This window comes from Vigna radiata, chromosome 11, assembly GCF_000741045.1.
Source record: "Vigna radiata var. radiata cultivar VC1973A chromosome 11, Vradiata_ver6, whole genome shotgun sequence".
Classification (NCBI taxonomy): domain Eukaryota; kingdom Viridiplantae; phylum Streptophyta; class Magnoliopsida; order Fabales; family Fabaceae; genus Vigna; species Vigna radiata.
In genome coordinates, this window is record NC_028361.1 from 1,994,671 (window position 1) to 2,017,420 (window position 22,750).

The following is a 22,750-nucleotide window of genomic DNA, read 5'->3' on the forward strand; positions in this document are numbered from 1 at the left end:
AACGCCAGTACTTTTGTCTTACTTTTTATTCTATTAATTTTTTTTTTTCACATGCCCTATATTAAGGGAAATTCATTTTTATATAATACAATTCTCGTGAAAAACAATCGCAGTGAAAAGAGGTAAAAGAGTGGTGTGAATAGTAAACCCAAATTAGAATAGCTGACAAGTGGGCAGTTGTGAGCTCAAAAATTCGAGTCCACATACTGGGCTCGATGCAGTGGTGACTGTTAGTTTATAATTAGTTAATTATTAATTGGTAATTAGCCAGTTAATTGAGTTGTTATGTTGTTTGTTGGAAGCTTGAAATGAGTAATTTTAAAATAAATGTTTGTGGAGATAAGTATATTTTAAAATAATAACTTATTTAAAAAATAAAATATATATTACTGAAATCCATTTACTTTATTAAAACATGGCTTAATACCGTTTTTGGGCCCTAGTTTGAGAGGGTTTGTTCAATATGGTCCTACCTTTTTTTTTTCATAACAATTGATCCCACCTTTTGAAAAAACTGTTCAATTGAGTCCTTTTTGTTCATAGTGGTCTCATATTCAAGTTTAAATTGTTTATTATAATCCTTATTGTATACGATGATGACATGATTTTTAACGTAACATTATGTCAGGACTGTTAAAATAATATTTGGATAGGTGAATGCATGAAAGAACTTATTGACGTCGTAACTAGCACCATTAGAAAATTGACGTCGTAACAAAAAAGGAGTCAATTGAACAGTTTTTTCAAAAAGTTGGATCAATTGTTACTAAAAAAAAGGTAGGACCATATTGAACAAAACCTTCCAAACTAGGGACCAAAAGCGGTATTAAGCCTTAAAACATATATTCAGTTTAAAGAAGAAAAATAAAGAAACTCAACATTTTTTTTTAAATAAAAAAAGAAAGACAAAGAAACTTAACATACATTGTTGGTAAGGATGCAATAGACAGCAACTAGTTTCAATATATTTTTAAAAAAATATCTAACCCACTTTCCATATTCAACTTCAATAAGTATTAAATACTTAAAATATTTGTATTTATTTTTTTATTATTTTAATATCAATTAATCAATTTTTATATAAAAAAGTATAACAAATAAACATAATATTATTAAATATTCAATATAAAAAAGAGAGTATTCTTATTTTCCAATATCAAATATTTAGAAATAAATTATAATTACATATATTTCAAATTAAAGTATCAAAATAAAATTTTACAAAAAAAAATTACTAAATCTACAAACAGATTATAAAATTTTAAAATATTTCTACAAATATTCAAATTAAAAAACATTTTAAATTTTTCTTTACTTCAACTTTTTAAATTTAAATTCTAATGAAGTATATTTTTTATATATTAAATAAATTATAATACATTTTAATTGAAATCACACAAAAAAAACAAATATTAAACTTATAATAATCAAAATCTAACATAAATTTATCATCATTCAAAAATGATGATAAAAAAATTAATTATAATTATGTTAAATTATTATATCATAATAAATCAAATTTATTTATATAATTATACTATAAAACTACATTTATAATAATTTCTTATAAAATAAATATAATTATATAAAAAATATTAAAACAATATCTATTATAAAAATAAACCACAAATAAAAAATTTTAAATACAATTTTAGTTAATTTTTTAAAAAATAGTAAAAACCATTTTAACAAAAAAATAAATCATTCAAATTAAACAAAAATTGATCACAAGAAAAAAAATCATAATAGACTAAAAAAATTTATTATTGAACACGTAACTTAATCATTCTTATGTGAAAAAAAAAAAATATATATATATATATATATATATATATATATATATATATATATAATAAAAAGATTAAAATATGATACACATAAAATATTTAATTGACATTTGAATGTAATTACAAAACGATTTCAATAGAAATTAAAAAAAAAAAAAAAAATACTTGTATTCAGTGGTGGTGTCTGTGGTTAATACTCCGATCGGTCCTGGTGGAAGAGAAGAAAAGCTGGGGTAACTTTCTGCGTCGGCGGTTCCTTTAGATTTAGTTGCCTTTTTGCTTTCTGATTATGAATAGAAAACCCTAGATTCAGGGTCATAATTATTAATTTACTTATCCGATTGCGAAGGAACGCTAATCCAAAATTATAGGCAGATGAAATGAGGTACATGAAGCCCTTGCAGTTGTTCCAGCATTTGAGTAATTCAACCCGAAACCAACGGGGAAGGTTGCTCGGTTTGGATGTCGGGGAGAAATATGTTGGCCTCGCTCTTTCTGACTTTGACAACAAAATTGCTTCACCTTTCAGGTTCCTCTATTTCACCCTCTTACTAAAATATAACGTTTTATTATTTCGTAACACTAACAGTGCATACGCTTGCAATTCGTAATGCCAGTGTTCTCGTCAGGAAGAAGTCAAATATTTGTTTAATGGCTTCTGATTTTCAGAATCTGGTGAGCTTCTTCTGTCCTCTGAATTCAAATTAAACTTAAATATACTTGTAAAGTATGATAATTGAGTTGTTGAGGCTCTTAACATGAACGTAACCATAAGTACACGCCATCTGCACCAGCTTTACTACTTGTTTTGTTCAACTATATTCCTCTTTCATCTGTGTCTTGACAAAATATATACACTGCATAGTTGAGGCACATAAGGTCCTTCACCAGTTCTGCATGTTTTCTAGTTCAGTGATCATTTCATCCTTTTGCCTATAAAAGAAAAATTACTATTTAATCTGTTTAGTAATGATTCTTTTTATTATTTATGTGAGATGTCTCTTCTATCTTAGATGAATGCTGATGATGTAAGATTTCCCTTTCAGTTCAACAGTAGTAGCACACAATTGTGTTATGGGAATACTTAGTGTTTTCACTTGTACCATGTTCTATTTCTATTTAGTTAGCCTGACCCTTGGTTTAGTGTACACGGGGAATGCATATGATATATTTATATATTTATTTTTATCATTTATAGATACAACCTAGCGAATTGAACAATAATACTCCGAAGCATGTTATGATGACTTCAGCTGTTTTATATGTAGATGTCTAAATATTCCCTGAAGGGATTTGTTGTTGGCCTCCCTTTTGACAGGCATCGGGTGGCTTCTGAAGTGAGTTTCATTTCATTGATCATTCATATATTTTTTTCATTTTCCTGTACTCATACATTTTTTTTATAGGCTGCGCCGGTGAAGATCTTAATTGATCACCTCTGTAGAACAAAAATGCTTGAAGGAGTAAAGTATACATATTGGAATGAGTGCTTTACATCAAAGGTGGGTTAACATGATTGCTATTATGAAACTTAATGAATTTACATTTTCCCCGTGCTATTTTTTCAAAATGACTCCAACCTCTCCCTTGGTTGGTGTTTACCACTGTTGAAAAAATTAAATATCTACGAAGTGTGAAGTGCATATTGTATATTGAAGTTGAACATTTCTACACGGAACAAAATGATTTACATGAATTCTTGTACAAAATAATGTGGTTAAATGTAAGTGGAGAAAGATTAAGGTGATGAAGGAAAGAAATTTGAAAATCTTGATTGAAATAATTGGCACATTGTTCATAAAGTTGCCAATTTCTTCCAGCGAATAAACTCAAAGAATGTGACAAAATCTAAAGTAGAACTTTGTTTGCAGAATGTGGAATTGCTGTTAAAACCTTTGAACTTGAATCATCCCGTACTCTCCAAGACTATTCTAGACAAGTTTGCAGCGGTAGGAATACTTCAAGTGAGTTCTTTGAGCTGCTTCTTGACATAATCTACTATTGTGCTCCTCATGTTACTCATTTTGGTAAAGACAATGTGTTCTCTTCATTGTACGAAGGGTCTATTTGAACATGATTCTCCATAAGAAATCTTAGGAGAGAAAAGGAAAAAGAAAAAAGGAAATGAAAATTAACTTATATAAAAGTTAAAAACAAAAATTTAGAGAAGTTATATGAAAGGGGTTCTACAAAATAGCTTATACATAAACTAATTTTAGCTTCTGAAAAGACTCATTTTTTTTTTCTTCTTAAATTGTCTATTCTAGATGTGCTTTCAGAAAAGTATGTGCAAAAAGACCATAAGCATATTAAAAATGTATTAGCCAGTGAGGCCTCAAATTGATGTGTATATTTTTCTCTGAAGTAGGAAATGGTTTATTTGTTTTTCTTTTACATTTATAAGCCAAATGTATGACAATGAAAGCCTTGAACCGAAAAATAAGTGATTCCTTATCTGTATTTATTCGGCAACATCCTCTACTAGATGGCCGTCATCTGATCTGACTATTTATGCACTATAGCACCAGTATATTCTGTCTGGTTTTCATGATTCGGATAGGAATTAGATTAAATTGAAAAGTAAATTTTTTATTTGCAATTGGGCAAATTGGACCCTATTTATTTGCAAGGGATTCTGAAGTTCAATCTGAACCACGTAAACATCTTGTTTAGATTTTTATATCATTTGAGGCTGTATGTTATGTTGAGCTATATAATTAGGTTTCTACTTAAATGTTTTTATTTTTTAGGGGTACCTGGATTTTGTCAACAGGAAGATGAAGCAGACAGCAGTGGAGTGAGGAACTCTTAATTTTTTGTTCCTTTTCAATCTTGCTATGTTAGTCTCTCTTTTTTTTTTTTCCTTTGCGTGATTGCTATTTCTTAAAACTAGTAACTTACTGTGGTAGCTCTCCCCTTTTTACTTTTATGCACCTTTTCTCTTTATAGGTTTCACATTATTTGATGAATTAATGCTCTTTCTACAGGTGTAGGCATGGGTCACAAATCACAACTACCTCTGAATTAAAGGTTGGTTGGGGGACAGTATAATGGATTTTAAATTTTTCCTATAAATGCATTCTCTATTCTGAAGCTGAAATGGAATGAATCATGTGACTTTAAGTCATATTAGTATTAGTTTACAACCTTGATGAAATAGTTAGATGCGGGGCTTAGTTTATGTTTCATTATGATTTGATAAGACGAGCGGCCATAAAATGACAACACTGTAGATTACATAAATTATTGGGATTAATTTGATTCATTTTTCTTACACCAAGTACTCGTATTTTTAACTTATATCACTGTTTATGAAATTGTTTTTTATTTATGAATTTTTGTATTACATTGGAGGGAATTTATCAAACTTCTAATATTACATCATTATTTTAGCCTGTAACCGACTGAGATGAAAGCTCCGCGCGAGGTAGATCCATTTATTCCATTGAGAAGATTTTGGTTAAACTATTTAAGGTGCGGGGAAAATTGGCACGTTATGTATGATTTTGTAGAAAAAAAAAGAAAGACAGAAAAAGGGCTAGCAATCCTAGAGACAATTTCTCACCATATGTAAAAGTATTTGAAAGATTCATTGGATGTAGGGGTGGGGAAAATTTAACTAAATTGTACTGAATTATGAATTAAGTGTATTATATTATATCAAAAGTATTGAACTATTTAGATTAAAAATTGAATTGTATTATTTTATAGTTCAGTTTAAAAAAAAAAATCTCTAAAGTTATAATTCTGTTAACTAGTCATCAATTTAAAAGTACTTTGTTTTATAAATTTTATTTGTTTGAGAGTTTTTTAAATTGTAGTTTAGTTTAGCTATTATTGACTCAATCAAACTTTGGTAAGAGATGATTTGGTGGAATTTGGGTCAGTTATAGTTGATTTGACTGATTTTCAATCGGTCAACATGGTTGAATTTTAGTCAAGACAAACTAGATTGAGTTTCAATCGTGGTTGATTCAGTTGAATTTAACCAATTTTTAGTCAGAGTTAACTCGATTAAATTTGGTTGAATTTCGGTCAATTTGAACTCAACCAAGTTTGAATTTTGGTGACTCAACTAAGTTTTAGTTGTGGTGATTCTAGATAAATTTTGTTGATTTTTGGTCATGGTAATTTTAACTGAATTTGACTGATTTTTTTGCCAAAGCTGACTTAATTGAGTTTCGACATTGGACATTGAATTGAATTTGGTTGAATTTTGGCCTGGGTTCGTCTTAACATTTTGTCAAACTTAGTCTGTCTTCTTAACCTTTGGTTTAATCATGTTCGTCTTAACCTTTGGTCTGACTTAACTCATTTCAAACTATGGTTTAGGTCAGTCCATTTCAACTTTCAGTCCTGTTCGATTTGTTTCAACCTTAGACCTAACTTGATCTATCTCAACATTTGACCTGACTTAGTCTAACCTTGGTTTGGTCTAATCTTTCTTGATCTTTGGCTTGATTTATCTTAAAATTAAGTTGAATGTCAAAATAGAAAAGAAATTTAGCGGAATATAATTTGGTAGGAAAAAAATATAGATTGGTTCCGGTTCTCTGAATTGATTTTTTAGTTCAAACAAATTATTTTTTGTTTTTAATTTTTAACATGGTCTTAATCTTGTATGTGCATAAGGAGAAAAAAAAACAGATTTTTTTCATTAAAATAAGCTGTAAAAATTATTTTAGTAAAAGTCCGGCATCAATTATTTCATCACGGGACTGTTGGTTCTTCTTGCTAGTCCATTATGCTGGCTGAATGATGTGTCTTTGGAAATTTACATCAATTAAAATAGGATTCAAAATTTATTTATTTTGTATAATTGTATAATAATTTAGGTTTTACGGCTCAAAATGATATGTACATTTACAAAAATAATTGCATATTAAATGACTTTAGTTTAATTTAACATATGAAATATCAATTTGTAATTATTTGATAATAACAACCTTTTTAACAAGATAAAAAAAAAAGTTGATCAATCTTAAACTAATTCTATAATGTTAACATTCACGAAAGGTACATAATTCTACAAATAATTAATATAAACTTAAAAAAGTAAGAGTAAATTGCAATAGAATTTAGGAAGTTTCTTCAAATTTATATTTTTTGTTTTTTATAATTATAATAAATTTCCTTGTACGTATAATTTTTTTTTAAAATCAAATAACTGTGTAGTCACGTGCAAAAGAAAGATAATATAATCTTCTTAAAAAATAAATTTATGTATAAATTTTAAAAAATTAAAATGATATCGTAATATGAGAAAATTCGAAGAAATATTAATGTAAATACCCAAGAAATAATCGTAAAATGCTGGTCACTGTATTTTAAAAGCTGCAATCTGGTAACTCCAAGTTAGTTTCAATTCTTTCTTTAATACAATATCTTTCTTTTAGTATTTTCTTCCTCCTAGGTGTGTGTTAAGTATTCATCATAAATGTAACTAAATTTATGGGTTTATTTTCAAATTAATCTTATAATAACTCATTTAATTCCTGTGAAATACATATAGTAATAAAGTATAATTAAAAACTTATCTATTTTTTTTAACGATCACTAATGTAATGTATAAATATTTATCTTGTTCACTAATCTAATTTGCTTGTTCCCTGGCCATTTGTAATGAGATACGTTTTTAACTTTCATAATTAAAAATTAAACATATGTATTGTTGCGATCTTTAGTAAAAATTAAATGTGTCAAAAACGTAACTTAAATGTTACATTGAATCTGATTTTTAATCTTATATAAAATAAAAGCGTAAGTAGATAGACAAACACCTGATCTAATGAATCAATACAACTTGCTTTTAACATGTTTGATCGATAAATTAAGTTGATTATCTTGATAATCTAACACTCTTTTACATTGTCTTTGCAATTAAAAAGAATAATATATTTATCATAACAAATGTTTATTTATATATTTATATTTTTAATCTATCTTTTGAATTTTAATGTCTTTTTAAATAATAATAATAATAAACTATATTATATTATAGACTAAAATGCATAAATTTTCATTAGATTTAAAGAAATCACGTGATTGTCATTCTATTATTTGACATAACACATAATTCTTAAAAATTATATTTTAGTTACATAATTTCCTTCGTCACTTAGTTAATTGTGTCTGGTTTCATAATAATAAGAAAGTTTGTGTGTGGTGTATGTCTTTTAATGAAATGTTGTCATCATAATGCCTTGTCATACTCTATAGTATGGTTGGAGTTATAAATTTTTTAAAGTCTATATCGATTTGAATGATTTTTTTTATTGTAAGTTTGTTTAGTTAAAATAATCACATAATCAATTTATCTTTTCCTTTCATAGTTATTAGATTAATATGCAATTGTGAATTCATACGCCTGATTACTTTTTGAGTGGTGCAAGAAAGATGTGAAATATTTACATGATAAGATGAAAATTAAAAAGAAAATATCTTGTGAAGATAGATTAAAAAAATAAGATATTATCATTAACTTATTGAAGTTAATTTTGAACGTTGAAATATTTTAATATTGCATTTAGAGTTGGAGTTGCAATTATTGTTGGCATTCTTATAATTATAAATCTTTTTAAGTGAAGGAATGATAATATGTATAAAATTTAACAACTCTTCTTAAGGAAGTTATGGCATGAATATGAAAATATACTTTGGAACGAAAATGTTTTATGCACGATCATTATTTTCATTCCTAAAATTTTGAGCTATTGTTAAGTGACCTAGTAGTTATATGTGTATATTTAAATGATCACAAACTTAGAAAAATGTAATGAAATACAATTGCTCACTTTTATTTGAATTACAATAATATTAGAATAAAAATTAATAAATTTCGCATTTATGTTGAAATCAGAATATTGATTAAAGTGATAAAAAGAGGATCTTATAAATAGATTTTAATAATTCTTTTACAGAAGATTTTAACAAAAAAAAAACAATAAAAAAAATGCTTGTTGATGACTTTCATTTTTATCTTTTTTGTGTGTTTATTCAACTATTTTTTAGTTTTAACTTTGTTTTATCTTTAAATTTAATGTATTTTTATTTTAGTTGTTTTATGTTTGTTTGATCTCTAATCTTAATGTTTAAATGTGTGAAATAAATTAATAAAGAGCAATTTTAATGGATAAAAAGAAGTAAGAACTTAAAATAACATGTTTTGGACAAGAAAATATCAATTTGAAGCAAAGGTTTACTTTGGTTCCATTTGGATCACTAAGTGCTTTAATGTTGTGAAACTGTTTAGGGTTGAGCGTCACATTTGTACGGTTGAATGCCACCGGCCCCTATACAAATAATGTTGAACGCTAGAAAAGTTGCTTTGAGCGTCAACAAATGTGAAAGAATTTACACTAAGTGGTGGAAAATAGCGCTGAGCGGTAGTTTGACTAATAGTTCCTTTTTGTGTTTTGATTGATGATGTTCAATGCATTGACATGTCAAAGTTGAGTATTTAAACATGTTTCTTGTGAAGTTTTTGAACATTCTTTCCTCTCGTACTTTATTCTTCACCTAGAGTAACTAGGAGAGACCTTTGGAGGTTGTTTGGGGTGTTGTCTCCCTTCTCCTACCTGAGCTTTAATCTTCGTTAACTATTATTTTGTCCTTTTTGAGTTGAGAAGGAAGATGGATCACGAATTGAAGATGGAAATGCGAAGAGAAAGCGCAATTGAAACATGAAGTATAGGTAAAGAACCTTGGGAAAAGGCGTGTATCTCTCTTTGGTTTTAATTTCTTTTTATCTCTTCAATTTGTAAACCCTATGTTCTCCACAATAGAGAGTTGACCCTATTTGTTGATATTAAATGTTATAAACTGAATCTTGTGTATTTTGTGATATGTTTTTTCATTTCAGAGTTAATATTTAATTTCTATGTTTAATGTTTGGTTGTTGGTTCTTAAGGTGTTTAAAAATGTCTTTTGAACCTATAACTATGTTTAATGTTTGGTGGTTGGTTCTTAAGGTGTTTAAAAATGTCTTTTGAACTTATATCTGAAATTGAATACTTAATAGAGTTTGAATCTAAGGATACAACATGATTCATTAATAATTTTAACACTCTTAAATTGCTTATTAAGTAAATTGCTTATTAAGGATTTAAGGAATTTGAACTTGATGGGTTATCATAGGTTCAAAGTCATTAGAAATAGAATTTTAGTAATCTCGTGAGTTGATTTTGACATAAATTTGGAATTAGGATGATTGTGTATGCCCAAGTGTTCAATAAAAGCTCAAAAATATTTTTTTTTTGTGAGATTTGTTGTCTAATTGACTTCTGAATTGTGAAAGTTGTTATTTGTTATACAAGCCTTTGTAGAAAGAATGATATTTATTACTTATTACATGTGATCGATACACTTACCATTTACTCACTAAGTTGTTATAACAAATAAGTGACAATATTGATTTTAAAGCAAACATGTTATTCAATAAAAAAAATGAATTAAATTCACATTAAAAAAATTAATCACCAATTAAATTATCTATTTTTAGATATATAATAATTACAGTACATAGTTCTCCGAACATTTTAAATTTCATTTTGTAGCTATGGGCTTGACTTTCCTCTTCTTTCTCGTTTTCTTTGTAATTATAGTTTCATTGCTTTATCATCATAACATGATAAATTTTGTGTTTGGTACTCTATTAGTTTTAATAGCAACATATGTTAGAACCAATACCAAGTGAAAGATAGTTTGATGAATGCTTATCAAGACCGCATTTTTAAAGTATTATATTATCTTCATCTCCATATCTATATGTATGTACTCAATCTCCGTGGCCATTTCTATCTTCATCTTCTCCATCCTCACAAACATGTCGTGCAATATCTTTATGATATTCACAATCTCGATCACTTAATTGTATTTCAAAGAAATGTAACACTCTTATAAGAATCCAAAACCAAGACAGGAGAATCTATTATTGTAAAGAGAGAAAAAATGATAACAAATCATTTTTAAAAACCAGGATCAATAATGTAATTTAATATGGATGACTTTTTTTCTTATCTTTTCTTTTCATTTAAATGAATGCATTTTGCTTATCAATTCCACCAATATTTTCTCGCATTCCTCCTCAAATCACTTTATTCAAATAGAATTGTTCTTTATGTTTCTTTTTTTATACATCAAATAAAGCAATCATAGACTTAAAAGTTGAAATGCATTTGATAGCATAAACATATTCTTACAAAAAGAGTAATAAATGTGTTTAGTTTGTATTTTTTTTAGAAAGTGGTTAGTAATTTACTCACTACAAATACCTAAACTAAAACATTGTTTTTCTTTTTGCCATAACTCAATCATGCATTAAAAATTTTATGTAAATTATTTGTCACATATCAATTAAAAAAAAAAAAGAATGACAAGTGTGTTTGACTCTAGTTGTTTTTTTTTATCATTAAATAAGAACTATTTTGTAACTTCATCCATGTTTTTGCTTGATTTTGTGTTCCCTGATCAAAATTGATTTTATCATAGGCGACAAAGATTCTCCAAAAATGAGTAATTAAAAACAAAAATTTAAATGTTATATTAAAATAATTCTAACGTATAATTATAACAAAATCATTAATTAAAGGAGACTTAAAAGATAACATACTAAAATTAACAACAAATAACCTAATAAATAACTGAAAATCATAACTAAGTACTAAACTTAGATAAAATATCAAAATGTCAAAATATCACACCAACAACAAATACAAAAGTTAAATTAAAACAGCATACAGATATTAATTTCAAAACTCAAACTGAATCATGGCATAATCAATTTATAGAATTAACAATTCAAAAACAATATAAAACAACGAACAAAGTTTACATTTTTTTTTAATTTAAATAATTACACAGCACAATTTGAAAATCATTGTTTAAAAACTAAGATAAACAGAAAACAAAAAAGTAGAACCATAGACCAAAATAAAAAAACAAAATATAAAATTATCTAAGAAAAATACAATTATAATTTATATTTATGACCTTTTAAGGATAATGTTATCATAGTTTAACAAGATTTGGTTATGTGAGGATGTGAATAGGAAATTTAGTAGTATTTACTTTAGATTTTATTTTAAATTAGTCTATAAATATGACTTTATATCCTATAAAGTGTACACTGAAATAAATTTTTGAAAGTTGAAAATAAAGAATGCCTCCAATGAAGATATTATCATAAGATAAGGGTTGATTGAGCAGGATGAAGGGGATGACCTGACAATTGGTTTATACGAAAAGGGTCATTTGGTCTGTGTTTGGTACTTTGGTAGGCCCACACTGTCTCTCCAAATTCACACCACTATTCTTCCTTTCTCATTACTCCATTATTACTATTTTCTTTTTTATTTTCTTTTAGAAATTTATAATATAATAATAATAATATTGAATTTAATGCAGATAGATACATATATTCTTTTCATTTTGATTTTCACTAAGTATCTAAGCACACCTTCTTTAATTCAAATGCCTTCTTAACTTATTTATTTATTATTATTATTATTATTTTTATTTTAATTTCCCATTCTCTTCTCAAGTCCCAAGTGAAGTCCCATTATTTGTCTTTTCTCTACCCGTTTCCCACCCTCACTCACACTGCATTCTTCTGTCAAAACCCTAGATTTGAAAAATCTAGGGTTTTGTTTTCGTAGCCTGTTACGCACATGATTCCGGAGCACAATCCCCACTCTGCTAGTTTCACTTTTTTCTCTTTAATCTAGGCCTCTTCCTTTTTCTACATTTTCCCTCACTAACCTGTTCTGCATTTACTTTTAAAAATCTTTGAGCTTGAATCTTTGGTGTTTCTGGGCTTTAGATCTTCTTCTAGTATTCTTCGATTTAGGGTTAAAGATCTAATCTTTCCATCATTCTGGAAGCCATTTGCTTTCTAACTTGTAGAAGGGAATCTTTCTCAACCCCTGTTCTTGTGTTTCTATTGGTTTCTTAGTTCAAGATAGCACCAGTGAGAGGATTTCGGGTTGAGGACACAATATAAAGAATTATTTTTCACAATTGACGAACCTGTTGGTTAATGCATGGATGGAAGAGAAGGTATGGGTTTTTCTGGCGGCTCTGCTCCATATTACATGCAGCATAGAGGAGGGGTTAGTGGGTCTGGTCCTGGAACTGGAACACCCTCTGGGTTCCAACCACCTTCTGGGTTCAGAGCTTTGTCTAATGTCTCATCAAGTTCTACATTCTCATTAGAAGCTAAGCCTCCCTCTCAGTCTCAACCTCAGCCTCAGCGAGGAGGTTTCGGTCATGGTATCAACTTAAGTTCTTCACCTGGCATCAACTTAAGTTCTTCACCTGGCATTAACTTAGGTTCCTCACCTGATGGTGGAGGTGGAAGTGGAGGTGGAGGTGTTGGTGGAATGCCTTCTTCCGGTGACCCTGTGAAAAAGAAAAGAGGGAGGCCAAGAAAGTATGGTCCTGATAGTGGGACTGTTTCCCTGAGACTCTCTCCCTTGTCTGCCACTGCTAATTCCACCCCGGGATCAGGCACTCCCTCAGAGAAACGGCCCAGAGGGCGCCCACCTGGAAGTGGAAGGAAGCAACAGCTTGCTAATTTAGGTATTTTTATAATTATGTTAGTTTGAAATTATAATTATAATTATAATTTCCTGTTGATTGCTTGATCTGTTGGTAGGGATTCAACTTCTCAAAAGTGAAACTATCATTTGAAAGGGAAAAGTGGTGTGTTAATAATTGTTGATAAGGTTCCTAAAAGAAGTTACCTTGTTTCTTTGGCCCTGAAGTTGACGGCTCGATGACCAGTTCAATTTTTTTCCTTTTGAGGTTGTCAACTTGCTTCCAAGTTCATCCTTTTAGGGTATGCATGAAAATAAATTGGGAACAAACGCAATGATATTAAATATTTTTAAGAGACTAAGTCATGTATTTTATTTGAGAAAATTAATGGACAAAGATTACCGGAAAATGTGTACTTGTATATAGGTTATTAAATCTGATTTTATGCTTATTTGGTGCTTAGAAAAATGGACAACTGTTAAAATTTATGATTAACATCCCGACTTTGGGTTTTTATTTTGTTTTTTTGGTATACTCTAAAGAAAGGCAGTGAACGTGCACCCTTTTCATACTATTTTTTTTTTTCCTTACACGCTTTGTTGTTTGAAGTGGCAATTTCTATTTTACTATTTTCTTTTTCTTTTATCTATTTGGAATATTTTTCTATTTTTTGCCATTATTGTGCTTTATGTTTGTGGTGGTTTTGGCTTCCAAGTTATTGATATCTCATTACTTTTTAATCATAAATCCTTCTTCAGAAATCCCTGAATTGATAGTGATTGTAATATATGGATCTTCTGAACACTTTCAAGGTAGGTTGAACCGTGGAAATTAGTGTGTTTGCTTCTGCTTGAGAAAAAGACAATTTTTTTTTTGTCTAGCTTTCTGACAGCTTTTGAAAAGAAAGTAAAAAAAGTGTGTTCTCAAGCGGAAAAAAGTGCTCATTGTTATAATTTCTGATGTTCAACATATGTGCGGGTTCTCAAGCTCATGGTTTATAGAAGCAACATCGTGATTCTAATTTTGTTCTTATGGTGATTGCAAGATTCAAATTTCTGGTCTAGTTTCATTCTAAAGAATTCAGAAACCATGAAAATCTGAACATTTAGTATTGAACTACCCTTTCCTCTCTGATGAAATTGTTTATTTTCTATTATTTTGATGGTTAGTAGTAATTGAAAATGCCATGTTTATCTTTTTTTCCATGAAATTTGTAAACTTTTACGGTGATTTTGTTTCTCTCTTCCTAGGTGAATGGATGAACAGTTCTGCAGGACTGGCCTTTTCACCACATGTTATCACTGTTGGAGTTGGGGAGGTATTTTACAAGAGCTATAGTTTCCTATAGTTTGTTTAATTCCCTTACTGTCTTTTGAAATCATAAATATATAAATGTTTCAGCTCACGTTGGATATTTCAAATTTTAAAAACTCCTAAATATATGTTTACATCAACATGATGAAAATATGATTTTCCCAACCAAAAAAGTTGTCTTCCATGATTTGAGAGATGTTGTGATTAGTTGTATGTACTTCATGTACTCATTCAGAAATGATCAAAAAGTAGTTTAGAACTGGTATTTTGTTTTTTTAATTTTAGAGTGCTTGTCTGCTATTGTTCATAATATTGATATACTGTTCATGGATGGTCAATTGCAATCATTGAGTGCACCCAACGATTTAATAGTCATGTAATCCGGGATTGTCAATGGCATATAAACTGAAGATTACATCACACATCAATGTGGTTACTGATTAGATATAAAACTTATGATATATAAGGGATCCATCTAATTTTAATTTCAGCCCAAGTAATGGGTACATTTACTTTTTTTCATCATGTTGTAAACCTTCAACATTGTTATTTATAATTGTACATTAATTTAAATGTTACTTGATTGTAGACTTTCTTTGTTTCAGGATATTGTAGCAAAGTTATTCTCATTTTCACAGCAGAGGCCAAGGGCTTTGTGCATCTTAACTGGAACTGGTACTGTTTCTTCTGTCACTCTGCGCCAGCCAGCTTCTACTACCATCAGTGCTTCTTATGAGGTTAAAGAACTGAACACTGCATGCCTCAACTATTAGAAATTTTAATCATAAATATCCTTCATCTCTATCTCCTCTGCTTGGTTCTAACTTAGTGACAAGTTATCATGTAGCAAGTTGATTAAGTTATAGTTCTGTGCTGTTCAAGAAAAGGGGTAAATGGTAGCAATTCTGGTATTGCAATCAAAATTCAGCTTTATGCAACGGCTAATGAGATTGAGTACTGTTTAAAGTGAATTAGGTTGCTGTTCTTATCACGATGCAATAGTAAACATTTTTTTTTTTTATCTTGTACGCTTTACAGGGCCGATTTCAAATATTATGTTTGTCTGGTTCTTACTTGGTTGCTGAAGAAGGTGGACCACGCAGTAGAACAGGTGGCATGAGTGTTTCCCTTTCTAGTCCTGATGGTCATATTATTGGTGGTGGTGTTGCCAGCCTTATAGCTGCAAGCCCAGTTCAGGTATATTCTTAATTGCACAAACTCTATTTCTTGTACTTAGTACTTAAGCACGCTGTATGTTCAATCAAGATGTTAAAACACTAAATTCAGCAACTAGAAGTGGAGGGAGGGTTGTTTACGTTCTTGTACATCTTTACATGCTTTAGATACAAACATTGAGAATTTGAGGCTTCGCTTGGTGCAGGTGGTAGTGTGCAGTTTTGTATATGCAGGCTCTAAGCCAAAGACTAAACAAGTGATCACTGCTACAAAAGATAACAATGCTGAACCTCAGAGTAGTGACAAGTTAGCTTCTCCAGCCAGTGCTCCTCCTAATCAAAACTACTCTTCTCCTGCCCCAGGCATGTGGCCTGCTCAATCAAGGCCATTAGAGGTGAAAAGTGCACATCCACACACTGGTATTGACTTGACGCGTGGGTGAACAACATTTATTACTTTACAAGACATTGCAGTTTTGTATAGAAATCTCTTTGTTGTAAATGAACCGAATTTGTGAGCATTGTGACTCTTGCTATCCCCGTTTATGGGTGACAAGTTCTTGCTAACCTATGCTGTAACCAATGGATTTCAGGGTCAAGTAAAACACTCTTGACTTAAGAAAAAAAGTGTTTGGTGAAGTTAAAAGCAAAATATCAGGATCAAGTTGAAAGCTTGTGCTAATCAATTAAACACATCAAGGATATCACTTTGATGTTAATAGCCTCGCTCCTCGATGCCACCTCTACTTGTTCGGTTTCCAATGCATTAACTCGTTACTATGCTCTATTTAATTCGTCTCAACCACTTTGGGGTAATAATATATCAGATATTCTATTGAGGTCTACGATTAATCTTACTTTTGGGCACAGATTATTTTATGAAGAAAAAGGGTTAAGCATGTGCTTATAGAATTCCAGCATGGCATCAGGGATCTGTGAAACCGAGTTTTCTGCATACAAAGTAATCCACGTAACTGAACCCGTCTTTAGTATAATGATTGGCTAGTGACTGCTTATAAGATTCGAGGGAGAGGTTCGGTTGGAGGTACTGTGCATGTTCGTAACAGTAGGTCAGACAACTTATCTATGCGTATGATTGAAATTAAAATATCTTTGCCTCATTTCACTTTATGTTGTTTATGTCTTTTGACCGTTTTTTAAATGGGTATCATTTATTTCTTCGAGGTAATAATGACAAGTTTATTAATTATTGGTTGCAAGTTCCACACGAATCGATTAAGTGAAGGATTACTATTTTAATATCCTTGTTAAGCATCCAGTGTTTAATCTATTTATGGAAAGATGTGATTGTTGTGCTTATTTAATTATACAATTGGAAACACATTTTAGTAAAAAGAACTTAATTCACGAAGTGAGGATATTTTGAGGAGTTGAAAATTTAGGCTACTTATTTTGGAGTTATGATAATAATAACATTACAAAGAACTAAAGGACAATTCTGAAGTTGTTTGTTTTGGTTCTGTAAAAAAATATTACCATAACTTGAACAGTGACATTCTTTCGTCATTTGTATTATTTTTGTAATTCGTAAAGAACTGTTATGACGCATAATTTTGTACTTCTAAGCTTCTATTAAATTTTGTGGGAGTTTTTAGAAAGTAATAATCAAAATGAAGCATTTATAAAGGATAAAATGAGTTAAAAATTCGTCAAAAATTGAAACTTCCATAGGTGAAACATTTATAACTATGGAAGACCGAGGGTTAAAAAAACTTAAGAGAAGTATGGTTTATGATAGAAATGAAGTTGAAAAGGAAACAAGAAAGTAAAGGAGGAAGCCATTGTATGACAAGGTATATGATGTGTGAGAAGATTAAGCATAACACAAGTCTATGCATATTGAATAACATTGCCTCGAGACAAAGCTGTTAAGAAACTGAGGAAGACAACACATTCGCCATATCCTCTCTTCCCAGTTGCCTTCACGAAATACCCAGGAGTTGACGGATGTCTCTCTGCATTACAATTTAAAAGATGGCAAGAGAATTACAACAGAAACAGCACAAAGCATATGAAGTAATTTAAAGAATAGTTTAGTCCTAACCTCAAGGCTGAGAGGAGAAGTTGTGGGATAATAGCGACCCACTACTTGTCCCTTCTTATCAACCACAAACTTGGCAAAGTTCCACTGAATATCATCACCAAAAATACCCCATTTGCCGGACTTCAAGAATTTATACAGAGGAGCTGAATTACTCCCGTTCACTTCAATCTAGCAATAAAACGAATGAAAGAGGATATAATATCAGTGCATGCCACGGTTCTTAGCAAAATTTAGAAGAATAGCAGTAATCATGTATACTTTTGTACAATTAACTAGTCAAGGTGCAGAATTGAAGTTACTAGAAAAATAGCCTGAAGCAGTTCAATATCATTCATAGAATATTTTCCATAGAAAGCATAACGAGGGATTAGGATGAAAGCAAAAAATATAAAGCCAACGATGACACAGATCATAGATTTAGTCTAGACTTTAGAGTAGATCTTTAGCTACAAGTCTAAAAATACTGAAAATTTATATTTAAAGGTTTCTTTCTTTATTTGGAAACATCATAACACAATTTTGGCGAGTTGGGTGCTTAAAAATAATAGTTCATGCATGTGGACCAACCTTATCAAAGATGGGGAATTCAGATTTGAAACGAGTGCAGACAAAGTCCACAATTTTATCATTGCTTTCTGGTTCTTGCTCTCCAAATTGGTTACATGGGAATGCCAGAATCTCCAAGCCTATGTAAGTTCAACAACCCAGTCATTTGTATTAATTAAATTTATATACAAGGCAAGAGAAACAAAGATAATCAGAGCAACGTATCACAGAAACATTGCCCAAAACAGGGTTCCTCCCTAACACAAGTTTTTCCAAGCTGGAAAATTATCAGCACGAAGAGGTAATGAAGTATTTGCTCAATTTACGCTATTTAAAAATACATCAATTACTATAATAGGATGCAATCGTTCCCACTCAATTGCGTTTTGAATAACAGCCCCACGTGTGCATGTTTTATCCTCCTAGATTTTGCAATTCCTTTTCCAATATATGGGCCATAAGAGTGTGGCCACCTTCCTCATAACCTCCAAAAGCTATTCCACGGGCATGCTTGTATCCAGAAGTTCTATACATGGGTGCTGCCCACAAAGCAGTGCCGTGTATTCTCAAGGTTGTTTTGGCAAAAGCAGCATGTACCTGAGCATAGAACTCCTTTAGGTTAGAGTCTCTCGCAGCATGCCATAGGAAAATCCTCACCTTCTGTGGGATGTGTACGTGCCAAAGTTTATCCCAATCTCATGGCATATTGAATTGGCTTAAGCCAAACACGAACTGTGATGTAATAGTAGGTGAGTTTCACAGAAAGTAAGCACATCAGTCTGAACTTCTAGACAGTGGAATCTTCAAAATTTCCTCTACATGACCCTGCTCCATCATATTAAAACTAAGTTCAGGTCCTAGCGATTATGTTTCCTGTCCATGAAAGCAGATTCACAGAGGTTTGCCATGTCATCATGTGCCGAAGAATTTCCAAATATTTAGCCCTGGGCCATTTCCAATTCTCCATTTCAAACCTCCTCTACCCACCATCTGAGAAGCATGGATGCTAAGCCAAATATAGTTTGGCTTATGGCCTAAAGCTAAGCTACCTCTAACAAGACCCCTTTTGGGTAATATTTAACTTTGAGAACGCCTGATGTAATAGCATCATGGCCGGAAGATAATTTCCAACTTTGCTGCCACAACATGGCTAGACGTCCAATGTATCTTTAGACTAAGGATGCAGGTAGCAAAAAAGTGCTGCCAAGATTGCTTAGGCCACAAACTTCACAAGAATCTCTCCTTCAGCATAGGATAGATGCTTTCTTGCCCAATAATTAACCTTCTTCAACACCTTATCTCTAAGGAATCTGAATACAACCTTCATCCTCCCAATCATAGACGACAAAGCCCAAGTACTTTATTGTTCCCAAACACTAAAACTCCAAGGAGAGTGTTAATGGGTTGTATAGTTTGCATGCTTGTGTTAGTTCTATAGAAAATCTCCTATTTTGCCATGTTAATGACCTGTCCTAAACAACACTTGTTTGAAATCTCTGTTAGAAAAAGTTTCTGATACAAGGAATTTACAAACCTAGGATTTTCACCAACCACATATTGTACTTGTCTAAGCCGATAACAAAGACAAACTAATAGTTATAATACCACTTATGGGTTGTTCAAGGAGACATCAGGGAGATTTGGCACCGACGAGTCATGGATAAACCCATACAAGAGAATAAGACATCACCCTCAATCTAAAATCTCAAGGTAATGAATTTGTGACTCTTTCTTCTTTCATAATGCTTATCTTGCTCATTTTTATCCAATTGAATTCCTAACAAACTGTGCTACGCTATTTCACCATGCAGATCTCTACAATGTCTCTTGATGAGAGGCCAAAGGCTCCCCTTGTTTCTTGCAATTCCTTAACATTTGTCTTATTAGGAATCAAACTCTTTGATTGCAACTTGACTAACTTTCTCTATGCTATAGGATAATTGATGCAACTTGCAACAATCTTCTACTAAACAATTGACCCTACTGGGAATCAAACTTGTGACTTTGACTTTGATACTAATTGTTGAATCAAATGCTTATAATTATTTCAAAAATTATAGTTAATAGTTAGAGCACAACTCTTTCTATTGTGGCTTGCTCCATGTAACCTTTGCCACTGGACAATTCATGTAGCTTGCAACCATCTCTCCCTCAATAACTGTGCTGCAAAAATTAAACTCTTCAATTGTGACTTGACCTACCTTACCTACTCTACAGAATAATTGATACAACACTCAACAAGACCCATCCCCTCTTTACATGATAGATAAAGAACATGATAGACTCCATGTGCATACCTTTGATGTAATTCATTCCATACTATCATTCACTTTACTTAAGACAAGCACGAGAAGTATTTCACCCATCTCCCCCCTCCTATTGCAATTCATATGGTGTACAACCTTAAAGTCCACCATAATATTATTCATGATATCACAAACTTAAACAAATGCAAGCTGCTCAGGGTCTATGCAGTTAATGAAAAAAGGTTTAGGCCTGTTGGCCAAGACTTTGGCAATAAACCTGTACAAAATGTTGCAGGCATATTGGTCCAAATCCTTCATAAACAAGGGGTTCTCTTTCTTTGGAACAAGGAAACATTGGTGTTGGGACGGAGCCCTTTTCTAACCATTTCAGACCGGCTTGATAAATGTCAACAAACAACATATATATCCCAAAATATTTTGTAGAAAGCTGGGTTTAACCCACTAGGGTCTGGAACTTTTTGTTGAACAATACTTTTTTGAATTCCTCGAATCAGAAGGGTTTGGTTAAGATATCATTATACAAACCCTACCACTAAAGTGCCTCAACACATAACCATAACTATTATTGTTGAACACTCAATTTCCCAAAGTAAGTTTTAGCAATTTGACTCTGCCTACTTGAGAGTCTATTATGGGTTTATTTGTGCTCTTATGGGTTTATCTATTAGGAACCTCCCAATCGGACATAAGGACCATTCCACACAAATCCCCTAAGGGTCTAATACAATACAAACAAGAAAAGAAACACTAAGGGTCTAATACAATACAAACCTTCGTCTTTATACTTCGCATATAATTCATTCAGCTCCGTATAGTTGGAGTTGGTCAAGCCGCTGTCTCAATCAGAAAAACAAACTAGAATTGTAAATATACTCAACATTTATATGATTACCTGTATGAATAGTTATTGACAAGTAGAAAATAGAATCTGCTGAAATTTCAAGGCTCTGAATTAATAGAAGCAAAATTGACGTAAAAAAGAAACAAAAAGTAAACGTAACACAAACTAAGGATACCATTTGGAAGCAACATTGATAATCAGCAGGACTTTTCCCTCGTAAGTGGAGAGATCTACCACATCTCCCTTAGCATCCTGCAAATGAATGGAAGAATTGTAACAGGAATTATAGTTATCACATGCAGATGATATTTGTGTTCTCACGCTATACATAAACACCTCAGCTTACGAGATTTCAGATGAAATATTCTTCAAGGGATTATATCTAGGTCTAAAAATAATAGAGTAGAAGAAAATATAAACGGTTATTGTGTTAAATAAAATAAAAAAATACACAGTCTGTCAGTAACATTTTTTCTTAAATAGAGAAGTATCTAATCATGAATCACTCGCTTCAAAAATAATTTTTACATCTAAACACTCTTGATCTTCAAGCGCATGGACTACTAACTCTTTTTCTAGAGAAACCCAGAATATTCTCGAAGGAGACTTAATTTTTACTAATTTCTCAAAGCACTTAAATCTATTTGGGAGACTATGTTAATAATCTTTCTTTTTAAGAGATTGTTTTACTAATGATCGTTTGGTGAATGCATGTTTGGTTAGACTTGTTTTGGAGAAAATGATATAATGCTTCTTACGTTTTGCACTTGAGAAACATTTACTTATTGCATGTTCAGACTGTAATGTTGACAAAGAATAGGCAACAGTGCTAGTTTATCCAAAGAAGCTCAATGCACAGACGGAGATGAAGTAAGAAGACGAACCTTAACAGAGAAATCGTACACGGATTTTGGATCCTTGGAGGAACCGGTGGACATGGTGTATGTATGTACGGTAAGAAGAGGAACTGAAGAGACACGTTGGAATGAAGAGCAACATACCAACTCTTCGATTTTAGTGTTGAGAGTTGAAATACGTGACCAATAATGTTTGCACACGTTGCCGGATTTTTGTCGTATTTGCAAACTTTTTCTCTATCTGAATTTGAAGAATCTGCGAACTGATATTCCTTTTGGGATTTTTATTAATTTTTGAGATACGTGATTAATGAAAGAGATGTGACATCTTCTCTAACATAAGGTTTAATATTTCTGCATTTT

At 31.1% G+C, this 22,750-nt stretch overlaps 3 protein-coding genes across 8 annotated transcripts; 2 read left to right on the top strand and 1 right to left on the bottom strand.

Annotated features, from left to right (window-relative positions):
* Nucleotides 1-1,926: 1,926 nt before the first annotated feature.
* LOC106777161 (putative pre-16S rRNA nuclease) lies at nucleotides 1,927-5,477 on the top strand. Of its 6 annotated transcripts, none has more exons than XR_001376927.2 (9): nucleotides 1,927-2,020; nucleotides 2,159-2,316; nucleotides 2,405-2,462; nucleotides 3,056-3,124; nucleotides 3,194-3,289; nucleotides 3,659-3,751; nucleotides 4,538-4,626; nucleotides 4,775-4,817; nucleotides 5,181-5,477. XR_001376927.2 is itself a non-coding variant. In XM_014664694.2 (9 exons), exons 2-9 carry the CDS (start codon nucleotides 2,168-2,170, stop codon nucleotides 5,193-5,195), a joined length of 570 nt encoding a protein of 189 aa, XP_014520180.1. In that variant the 5' UTR covers nucleotides 1,927-2,020; nucleotides 2,159-2,167; the 3' UTR covers nucleotides 5,196-5,477. The 6 variants fall into 6 exon arrangements, 5 of the variants coding, with proteins under 5 accessions (XP_014520180.1, XP_014520181.1, XP_014520177.1 ...); XM_014664694.2 differs by having other exon boundaries at nucleotides 4,538-4,584; XM_014664695.2 differs by lacking the exon at nucleotides 5,181-5,477 and having other exon boundaries at nucleotides 4,775-5,063.
* Nucleotides 5,478-12,320: 6,843 nt separating this feature from the next.
* On the top strand, nucleotides 12,321-16,475 carry LOC106777841 (AT-hook motif nuclear-localized protein 5). Its single transcript, XM_014665638.2, has 5 exons — nucleotides 12,321-13,364; nucleotides 14,573-14,640; nucleotides 15,242-15,373; nucleotides 15,675-15,833; nucleotides 16,018-16,475. The coding sequence occupies exons 1-5, from the start codon at nucleotides 12,827-12,829 to the stop codon at nucleotides 16,252-16,254; spliced, it is 1,134 nt and encodes a 377-aa protein (XP_014521124.1). The 5' UTR covers nucleotides 12,321-12,826; the 3' UTR covers nucleotides 16,255-16,475.
* A 1,062-nt stretch (nucleotides 16,476-17,537) lies between these two features.
* LOC106776939 (probable glutathione peroxidase 8) lies at nucleotides 17,538-22,546 on the bottom strand. The gene is made up of 6 exons (XM_014664421.2): nucleotides 22,415-22,546; nucleotides 21,706-21,782; nucleotides 21,461-21,522; nucleotides 18,444-18,562; nucleotides 17,877-18,044; nucleotides 17,538-17,787 (listed from the first exon to the last, which is right to left on the bottom strand). The coding sequence occupies exons 1-6, from the start codon at nucleotides 22,466-22,468 to the stop codon at nucleotides 17,755-17,757; spliced, it is 513 nt and encodes a 170-aa protein (XP_014519907.1). The 5' UTR covers nucleotides 22,469-22,546; the 3' UTR covers nucleotides 17,538-17,754.
* Between the last annotated feature and the right edge of the window lie 204 nt (nucleotides 22,547-22,750).